The 10,838-nt window shown below is 40.3% G+C and overlaps 1 protein-coding gene across 4 annotated transcripts in view; it reads right to left on the bottom strand.

The window, feature by feature from the left end:
- Nucleotides 1-450: 450 nt before the first annotated feature.
- Nucleotides 451-10,838, bottom strand: part of fndc3a (fibronectin type III domain containing 3A) — a 94,169-nt gene continuing 83,781 nt past the window's right edge. For all 4 annotated transcript variants that reach the window (XM_063016291.1, XM_063016290.1, XM_063016292.1 and 1 more), the window contains 9 exons: nucleotides 9,890-9,995; nucleotides 9,619-9,794; nucleotides 8,008-8,121; nucleotides 7,267-7,416; nucleotides 5,929-6,278; nucleotides 4,830-5,042; nucleotides 3,902-4,068; nucleotides 3,675-3,796; nucleotides 451-2,786 (listed from right to left, as the gene is read on the bottom strand). In XM_063016291.1, coding sequence (XP_062872361.1) covers nucleotides 2,472-2,786; nucleotides 3,675-3,796; nucleotides 3,902-4,068; nucleotides 4,830-5,042; nucleotides 5,929-6,278; nucleotides 7,267-7,416; nucleotides 8,008-8,121; nucleotides 9,619-9,794; nucleotides 9,890-9,995 — 1,713 coding nt within the window. In that variant the 3' untranslated portion in view covers nucleotides 451-2,471. The remainder of the gene's footprint in view (nucleotides 2,787-3,674; nucleotides 3,797-3,901; nucleotides 4,069-4,829; nucleotides 5,043-5,928; nucleotides 6,279-7,266; nucleotides 7,417-8,007; nucleotides 8,122-9,618; nucleotides 9,795-9,889; nucleotides 9,996-10,838) is intronic.

Raw genomic sequence — 10,838 nt, 5'->3', positions numbered from 1 at the left:
GGTATTAACTCACAGCTGTAATGTCTTTCGTATAGTTTGTGTACTGCACACAATGCACAAGTCTTTATTTTATATCTTTCATGATAATAGTTATGGTGTGCAAGTTATTTCGGTTTTAGTCAGTATCTCAGCTATGAACTAGTTGGCTAGGCTAGGTATTGACACATTCACACGGCTGTTCTAACCTTATTACTAGGGATGGGTGGATTGATCCAAATATCAATAGTATAAATACTTCAGTTTTACTTTTTCAGAAATGTGCAATTAAAGGGATGAATTATGTTTTGTTATTATATAATTGGTTCTGAACAAAAACCTCAGTTTATTATAGTAATAAATACCCATAAATTATAACACACTGCTTTTATAAGTAAAAAGTATCAGTATTGATAGTGGCCCCACTGCTTATCATAATGATAAACTAATCATAAAGAAATGATAAAAAGACAATTAAGAATTATAAACTTTTTATTGTGCATGGATCTTTCTGTAGATATCATGACTTTACAGATACACTTTAAATACATATTTATGATTATACATTTTGTGATATGTCTGATATTATGTAAAGTATAACAAATTTTTCATTTTGGAATGTACGGGTGTATGAGGTAACTGCAACCATTAAAATTACATAAAAATGGTCTCATTTTTGTGCATATTTCATTCTTATAGTTTTTTTTTGTTTGTTTTGTCCCATGTACCAATGGTAGAGTCCTACTTTGGTGTGGGAGACGTTAAAATGGCACATTTTGCAATTACAGTTTTTCACTATCAAAAATAGGAATTTTGTATGTTTTTCCCTTTGATGACAGAGAAGACATTTGCAATCCAGCTAGACCAAATCATGTAATTCACCGAAGACTTGCAAGGTACCTGTAGTTCTCGAACGGTCAAGAAGGCATCATTGCCATAACCATGCACGACACTGGACCTCACAGCCAGATTGTCACACTGAGACCATTCAGCATTACACAACAACTTTACACAGAGAAAAGGCAAACGATTCTGGTTCACGGGAAGTACATGTAGACTCAACGTTGTATAACTGCTTTTTTTCTTAGTTTCTCTGGAGATGATTAACGTTTAATTGAAATATAAAAAAAAAAGAAAGGAAAAATCAAATATGTGATTTAAATGAGAACATAACATGAGCGATTACATGAATTAATAAATTTCTATATTCTGTTTTCATAGAATTAAGCAAATATTAGAAATTAATATTGCTAAAAGTAAACACTAAATAGTTTTTTTTCCTAAACCTAAAGGGAAAAAAATAGAGAAATTAAGAAAATACTATGCAGAACAAATTGTTGATTCATATCACAAATCTGAAATCATTATTCTTGAAATAAAACGTTTTCAATAACTAGTTTTGTGGTACTACAATTAAACACCCAAAACACAAAAGGGCTCGCACAATCAGAACATGTTCCATAAAACGCATCACAAGATCAAGACAAAGTCAGTACTGTTTTTTAAATCTTCTCACTAAGGTGCAAAAATAACGACTTAAGGAAAGTTTCCAATAAGCATACTTTTTTTTTTGTGCTGGACAATATTTTGGAGCAAAGCAGCTGCATGTAAAATCAAGCTACAGTATACTTACATGATAGTAAAAATAACTCTGTGTTGGGTTTCTTTTTTTTCCCCCATAGTCATTGTTCTAACCCTATACCAAACCCCCAGTTCAAATGAGCAGGTCCTTGCATCACACTACAAAAATATACTACCATTTCTCTTGTCATTTTTTTTGCATCCCTACACATTCTGCACATGAAACAAGTGTTTAAGGAAAGTGCTAAATAAAGGTTCTACAATGTGAACAAGTGAATCTATCTTCCTTCTCTCTGCGATGGTATAAGCTAATTTCCCAATGAGAGCTCGGTCCCTTTCGGCTTTCACATACATCCCTTCGCCATCTCCCCCATGTGACGACGGGAGAGTGACGCCCCTCTAAATACACTGGCCCTCTGAGTTCTAGGCCCAAATCAGCACACCAGTGAACAGTACCAACATGCTGGCTTTGGAACACTGATCACAGAAGTCGCATACTGGACAAATGAAGGATACATCTAAAAATATAAATAATACAAAACTTCAGCTACACATACATGAAGAATAAAAAGAAAAAAAAAACAAGGAGCAGCAAGCTTCATTCCTAATCCTTCAATAATCCGCTCCGAGCAAATGCCCGAGGAATACCGTTCTCTCTAACCGTGCTGCAGAGATACGAGATATCTCTCGTATCTCTGCAGCACGGTTAGAGAGAACGGTATTCCTGGGGCACAGAGAAGAGAAAAAAGAAGAGCATCAGTAAGAAGAATCGGCCAAATTGATAAACAGCCTCAGCTTCCTTTTCTCATCGTTTTCCCTTCACAAGCCTCCTTTAACCCATGCTGGTGCCGAGAAAGAATATAATGATAAAATAAAGACAGAAATAAACAAAATGAAAAGGACAGAGGCAGAGATCACTCAATGACGAAGTACTGGATGGCGACAGCGATCAGGATGGATGTGAGGGCGAGCAGGGCGATGATGAGGAGGGAGAACTGCTCGTCTGTCAGGCTGCGTCTCTGCTGTTGAGTTTCGGACACTTTAGGCCCGGCGCTGCTGGATGAGCTGGGAGACTCGGTGCGAGGGGGCAGCAGAGTGATGCTGGAACTGTACGGCCCCATGATCTCTGGGGCGTCCTGGCACTGCCGAATTGCACACACGCGGAAGCGGTACTCGGAGGAAGAGCTCAGGGAGGCGAGGCGGAATACGGTTTCTGAGCCCTTGTAGATCTAAGAGGCAGAAGAAAGGTTGAGATTACACAAAAGTTCAGTGATTAATAAGGTTGTGAGTGGGTTAATATATCAAATAGACTTCACATACTCAACATGGCCAAAAATATCTGGACACTCCTCATAACTGTTAAGTATGGTGTTTTAACTACAGTACAATAGTTACTATAAAAGGTTTATACAATTAAGTATATTTAACAAATAAAATGCTTCCAACTGTGGCAACAGTTAGGGGAAGGCCCATTCCTGTTCCAACATGATTGTGCCCCTGTGCTCAAAGCAAGGTGCTTATATCCACTAGAAGCCAGGCCTACTCATACAAGTCACAAAAGCCCTTTTGACTAAATATTGCCAGACACACCCTCCAAAATCTTGTAAAAAGCCATTGCAGATTATGGTCTATATGGTCTATGCTCTATATTAATGCCCATGGTTTTAAAATTGGATGTTCAACAAGCTCAGTATCAGGTTTCTACACACTTCTGGCCATACAGTGTAAATCCTGCTATTCACCCAAGAAAAAAATATGCCATTGTTGTGAAGAGCAAATACTTTTGCCAAATACCATAAACAGAAACGGCTAAGATTTTTTTTTAATAAGAAATGGCATGCTGGCCTGACCTAAAAATGCTAGAATGGGCCTATGTGGAAAATATTGAGGACATGTGGAAAGACAATGAGCTTGTTTGACCTCCCATTTCAAAATCATGGGCATTAATTACATTTAATTACATTTTTATCAACAGCTTTATCCTGGCCAGGGTCACGGCAGGGTGTACCAGGAAACACTAAGCACATCTCTGATCTAAAGAATTATTATATATATATATATATATATATATATAAATATATATTAATAAAGAGAATTCCAGTAAGCTTTCTAAGTACCTGCTTAAACTCGGAATTTCCCTGCATGCACTGCAGGCAGTAAATGATTGGATCTCCCTTCATAGGTTGTAGGGATTCCCAACTAATCTCACAGGACTCATCCAGTCGTTCCACACGTGGTGCTAAAGAAAGAAGGAGCACATTAAATACGTAATGCACAAAAACACAGTCCATGATTTCCAGTGGCTTCTTAGAGATCATATTGTGATAAGAGTTGGAAGCCTTACCTTTGAGTGGAGCTGGGGGTGAGCGGGGGGTGGTGAAGGTGTAAACTGAGGAAAAGGGCCCTTCGCCCGCCTCATTAAAGGCTTGGATGCGAAACGAATACGAGGTAGACTCATTTAGCCTCTGCACTTTGTGAGTGTGGCAAGGTCCTTTATACAAGAATATAAACCTACCAAGAGAGGAAGAGAAAGTGACACCATTGAACTGAATTGAATTGAGATATTATAGTCATCTGTATAGACAGAGAAAGAATATTTATTGATACGCAAATGCAAAATTGATTACATCTAGTCCACCTAACAAATGATCATGTGCAATATTATTCAAACCCCAGCCTTTGTACTTGGTGAAACATTCTTTTGCCATGATCCTCTAATAAGCAATTTCGGTAGATGCTAAAAAGCTTCTGACACCTCTCTTATGGAATCTTCACCCATTCTTCTTGTGCAAAAGCTTCCAGTTAATTGAGGTTTGATAGCTTTTGTGCTTCAACTGCTTTCTTTAAACCCCATCACAGATCTGGAGACTGAAAAGGCCACTCCGGTATATTCCAGCATCCCTTAACCAAGCCTGAAAGAGTGCTCGACTTAGCAAGTGGTTGACTTCGAAGTGTGCTTGGGATAATTGTTTTAATAATGTGGTTGCATTTAATAAAGTGTGCACACGCTCTTACAGTGTGGGTTCTTATAATTATTTAATTGAATAATAGTGACATGGCAGTATTAACAAAATATTCTAATATTCTCAGTGGTACCCCCTGCTACTCTCACCTACCACTATAGGGAGCAGGACAGTAGTCTAAACTCCTTTTATTGGTACTCCAGTACCCAGAGAAGACTCATTAATAACACTACGTTTGTGCAGTAGAACTCTGCTTCGTCATATCTTACAGAGAAACTGAAGGTCACACTCGAGAGATGTATGCCTCACCTGCCATTTTTGTCCTCCATTTGGAGCTGGTACTGCAGCGAGTCAGTGGGCAAGTTTTTGCTTTGGCCTTCACCCCACTTCAGCCTGAGCGTCTGGTGACTGAATGCAGTGCACTCCAGTCGTGGAGGCAGAGGGGGCAATGGCTTGGTCTTTAGTTTAAAAGTGTGGCTAAAGGGACCAGCACCAAGAGTATTTAGAGCCTGGATCCTTATCCTGCAAAACACACACACACACTCCCCCTTTAGACTAGCATACTGCTATATAACAACAAGCAAATAACTTTATTCACTCAGAAACAAAATAAGAATAGACAGAACAATTAAAACTGACTTGCATCAATTTAAACTGGGTTCAAATAATAAAAGCAAGCAAGGCCAAATGTGAGAGCGAGTTTCTCTGTCATGTCTATGCATTGTTGACTACGGCATATAATCAGTTTGTCTCACTGGAAGCCATTTAAAAAGGTCAGCGCCAAACTGGGTGAAATTTAAATGACATTGACCTTTGAGCACAGTGGCAAGTGGTAAAAATCGAGCATCAAAGCAGCAAATCTGGCGCAGCGGTAAAACACGCAAGCACACCAGAGCTGACGTTTCAAACTCATCAGTTCAAAACTCAGCTCTGCCATCTGGCTGGCCTGGGCAGTCGACTACTGCACACGTGTCGGAGGGCACGTGTGTCAGTCTTACTCTCCTCAATCAGGACGGGGATCGGCATTAGTAGAGAGGAAACATAATGCAATTGGGTTATTGGATATGCTATAAGTCGGGAGAAAAGGGGGAGAAAATGCATAAACAAAAATGTAATAAAAGAAAAAGCAGCAATTCTGTGTGGTGCTTGACTCTTGGCGTAGAGAAGAAACAAGGGCACAGGAAACTCAACAGCCATTCTTTCATGTATCATGTAAACGCAGCCATAGCATGGCTATATGTGTTATACATATTTTAAATAATATCAATTAGTGCAGCCAATTTGTTCCACTGACCAATTTCTGCAACTGTTATGCGTCTCTAGCATGGCTTTATTACTATATCTGATGTTAATAAACAAAAGTTGAAACCAAGAGCAGTGAGCCAGATATTGTAACTCATAATCATACCTGTAGGTGGTGTCAGGCTGCAGGTTCTGTATAATATATTTGGTTACAGGGCCAGTGGAGATGGGTTGCCTCTCTCCTGTATCAATCAGGTAAGATGTAATCTCTGCTCCGTGATCACATGGTGCCTCCCAGCGCAGCCCCAGGCAAGTGGAAGGGGAGTAGAGAGGGGGGTCGGGCCTAACTCCGTCGTCTTCCTCATCCGATTCCTCTTCTCTGTCAGAACCTGTCTCGTTAACCTTCATCTCGCTCTCGCAGAGAGCATGAACAACACTCACGGCAGCAGGCACGGAGCAGGGCGTCTGGCACAGTACAACATCGCTAAAGGGTCCCACGCCCGCCACGTTCACTGCCTGAACACACAGAGTTAAAGCTTACAAACAGGTACGAATACACAGTCTAGGGTGGATGATGATACAGTCAAATGTCACAGTGCAATAGCTGATGACAATAATAAGCACAGATTTTTTTTTTAAACAAAACCAGTGGAAACAGGTAAGCATGTAAGCAAGAGTTAGTTTTATATGTTTTATTGCCACATCTACAGCTACATAGGTTCTCTTCATGGCATACACTTAAGCAAACACCTATTCATCTGCAATGTTTATATCAGATGTTTGATGGTGTGGTGTAAAAAGATTTTTCCTGGTAGAGTCTTAGCAAAAATTTGTAAGCATAAGGATGTACGCCTACAGTTAGTTATTTATCAGTTAGTTATTTAATTTATTATTAGTTATTTATTAGTTATTTAACGGCATGTTTTACACACTTTGGTTACATTCATGACAGGACAGGTAATTACTGATTACACAAGATTCATCAGTTCAAATCTTTAATGTCAAACAGTTATGGACAATTTTGTATTTTCAATTCCCCTCACTTGTATGTCTTTGGACTGTGGGAGGAAACCCATGCAAAAACTGGGAGAAGAAGCAAACTCTACACAGAAAGGACCTGGACCGCTCCACCTGGGAATCAAAGCCAGGACCTTCTTGCTGAGAGGCAACAGTGCTACCCACTGAGCCACTGTACCGCCCGATTTAGGCCTATAAATTAAGAATTTAGCAAAGGCAAACAGGGCCTTGCTCAAGGGCCCAACAGTGACAACCTGGCAGTGGTGGGGCTTGAACCAGTAACCTATTGATTACTAGTTCAGTACCCTAACCGCTAGGCTACAACTAAACTGCCCTTTTTACATGCCAGTCACAAGCATACCAGTTACACCCATAAAGAAAATAGCCCTCAAACTAATGAGTACAATTCTAAACACAGGTGCTACATATAGAAGTGTAGATTTTTTAAAGACTTATAATCAGGAGTAGGCTTTTTTTTGGTACTCACCTGCACTCTGCAAAAGTAGCTGGTAGCAGGTAGCAGGCCCTTCAGCTCATGGCTCATTGCAGCACCACTGTAGATGACCTGCATGCTTCCTTCAGCAGCTCCCCACTCCAGCCGGAATTCAGTCACCGCTGCTCCATTACAAGACGGAGCCTATGGCATAGTGGGAGAGGATTTAAGTACAGTTGACTAAAACCTATGACTTAAAAATAAATCATGGTACCACTCTGACTGTACAAGATTAATGACTGGTGTTCATTTGAGTAAGAGGTAGTGCACGCTGATTAGGGTCTTTCATACATTTTTTATTAAGTACCCTCCCTTCCACCAGACATTTAGGGTTAATGTTGAAGCAGCAAGGTTCCTCAGACACTGCCAACTGTGCCTTTAGAGCACCCGGCCAGGCCAGTGGCATGACCAAGACCCAAACCCTGATCATCTCAGTGGTGGGCTAGCAGACTGCTGTACCATTTTAGTGTCTAGTGATGATATTCACATGAAAAGCTGTCTCTACCAGTACAAACTGAAACACAATAAACAATTTTTCAATTTTACTGAGGTTTTTACTGCACTGTGTATATCCAACAATGTATTTTTTACAGAACAATAGTCTAAGGCTGCACTTCATGTCTAGCTTGGTACAGAAGGTCATCGTGCTCTAAATGTCGCATAATTTTAATAATGTGCATTGAAATCAAGTGTAACGCAATACAAAGTAGGTGTACCCAAATGTTTCCTACTTACTTCCCAGCTAACCACAGCACATGAAGGTGATTTGCAGACGATATGAGGAGGTCGACAAGCCTCAGGTGCTCCTGGTCCCGTAGTCACCTCTGCCCGATCAGAGTATGGCCCATACTGTCAATAAAACCAATGCACAAATAAAATCATTTAAAGATGCAAGAAATACCATACTCCATTCAGTAAAGGCACATTCACATGAGAAGCAGCAAAATCGCTTTTGCGCCGGCTGTGCTGTTATTTCCTATGGAGACAAAGCTTAACGTGACTTATTGTACTAAAACGAGCGAGGATTTTTTTTCAGTGGAGAGAACCTATAAGCAGGAATAATTAATAGAGAATTAGTGTTTCTATGTCATTCTTTTAATACATTAAGTCACGTTAGCACGTTTTAGACCATCTTAAAAAAGCTGATTCTCACCATTATTTAGAATCCGAGCTATAACACAAGCTTAAAAGTGAAACAGGAGAAAAATCCAGCTAAACACAGATACATGTGAATGCTTACAGAGTGAATTTGACGGTTATTCCACACAAATAAAGTGGCAGTCACACCCACATCGGGTTTAAGGTAAACCTGGAGTTTAATGGCGGATGAAGGGCGCAGAGTTTAAAAGATTTGAAGTTTAGGGGATGTTGAGTTACAAGGTACCACTGTATAATAATTTAGTGGTGCACAGGAGGCACGGCAGTCTATTATGCCAGCAACTACTGCTGAGTTTTGAGTTAGAATCTTAGCGGTGCTATCAACCGCAAAAAGCCAATGCCCTGCGATGGATTGGTGCCCTGTTCTGTCCCAGAGCTTCCCAGTGAAGCTGGACCGGTTGTGTAATGTAATGTTAAAGACATTGAGTATGTATGCTAATTATATTTTTCTTTTGATGCTTTGTAGTACATAAGTACTTAGTAGTACTGTTCTTTTCATGTGAAGTTTTGCCTTGTTCAGCAGGTGGTAGTTTCCTGATTAGAGACAGATGTTAGTACTTCATATCATTGACAGCGTACTTTTCAATTCGACTTCAACAGTAGGTTATTTTAAATCTTAATTAGTTAACACTGTATTTCAGCTCTAAATTTCATGTAATGGTAAGGACGTGTATGGTAACTAATAGCATTCAGAGCTCAGTGTGCTACAGTGGTTTGATATTAAAAAAGTTAACGTGGGGGCAATCAGGTGGCACAGTATGTATGTAATGCACTAGTGTGCTACAGTGGAGTGTCTCAGCAGAGCCCCAGACACTGATTTGTTTTAAATGTTTAAGAAAATAAATAGGACAGGTCGTAGTGTCTTGGTTCTGCTTAAGAGAAATGCTTTCATATTTAAAAGCACTATCTTAATAGCACAATATAACTTCATACACAGCAACCAAGCAAACCTCACACAGTCTTCTCTACATTAAACCACATCACTGAGTTTTCGCCTACACATTTAAATCTCTTCAGAGTTTGCTCTGACACATGTCATCTCCTCGACCTCAAATCTTTTTCATGAGTCATGTTAAGCTGGGAAGTGCAGTCAGAGGTAGCCTACCATGTCATCTTCTGTAAAACAATTTTATCTCTAGGTTTTCATCTCTGCGTGGTGTGTAGGCGCTTTTGAAGTGTAGTGCTCACCCCAGCTTTGTTGGCAGCTCTCAGACGGAAGCCGTAATTTCTTCCAGGCAGTAAACTGTGCACAGTGAATTCAAGCTCAGAGCCTTGATACATCTCTTTGGCCTCTTCAGCCTGGGGGGCAAACATCTCCAGACTGTATGAACACACGGTGCTCCCACCATCTACCTGAGGTGGGCCTGGAATATAACAACAGGCAAGCAGGTGTTAGACATGTATAAAAAGACATGGAGAAAAAAAACAAACAAACATAGAGAACACTTGGCATGATTACCCCAGCGAAGCTGCACCTCTCTGGCTTTGGGCTTGCCTACTACTCGGGGTGGCTGACAGGGGCCTGGAGGGACAGCTGGAGTCTGAACCTGTAGGGGCTCTGAAAGCTAAACGGCAGATACAAACAGGAACATGATTAAAGGTCATTGCCTAGCAGCAATATACAACCTAATTTCACAGTATGTATAATGGTAGGGGTCACCTGAAATGACATAAATAAGCAGATTTTAACAGGCACATAAACTAAAACGAACACCCCCTTGTGGAGGGAATAGGATGCATTTTTTGTGTTGCCTGGGTGGCATAAAAAATCATGGACAAAATGTGGGTTGCTTGAAAAACCCTGGTATAAAGCACAAAAACATTGGGCTTTTAAGCAGCAAAAATAAAGAGAACACTACTTGTCCAAATGCAAAATGCCAAATGACAGGTTTTGGTGGATGAGAAATAGTCTAACCATTGAGAGGTGCACTTGTCAGTGCAATCTCAGTACTGGACCAAAAATAAGGCATTGCATTAAAAAGGGCATTGGGTGTAAAATCTGTGCCAAATTAGATATGCGGACCAGAATGATCCACTGTGGCAATCCCTAAGTATATAGGAGCAGCCAAAAAGTGGACAAAGTATTGCTCTCAATGTGGGGTAAAGCTGATCCTATGGATATAACCACTAATGTAAGGTCACTGTATTTCACCCAATTTTATAAGTAATTCTGTTTTTAGTAAAACTGTTCGATTCTTGCATGTTACATAATGCCTCAAACAGCATTCAAAAAGAGAGTCTGGAACAGGTCTTTTGCAGGCTGGTATGAAATGAGCCAATGTTTCCAGGCAGCAGCAGACGTTGCCGACATCTGCCAGCACAGACCAGCATCAGCAGCCCCTTATTGCAGGGATTGAAAACACCACCTCTGCACATTTACAGTTTAGTAATTCTGTGAGCCAAAGGGG

Source organism: Trichomycterus rosablanca, chromosome 20 (genome assembly GCF_030014385.1).
Source record: "Trichomycterus rosablanca isolate fTriRos1 chromosome 20, fTriRos1.hap1, whole genome shotgun sequence".
NCBI lineage: Eukaryota > Metazoa > Chordata > Actinopteri > Siluriformes > Trichomycteridae > Trichomycterus > Trichomycterus rosablanca.
The sequence above is the reverse complement of the archived record's forward strand: the minus strand, read 5'-3'. Positions and strand labels throughout refer to the sequence as shown.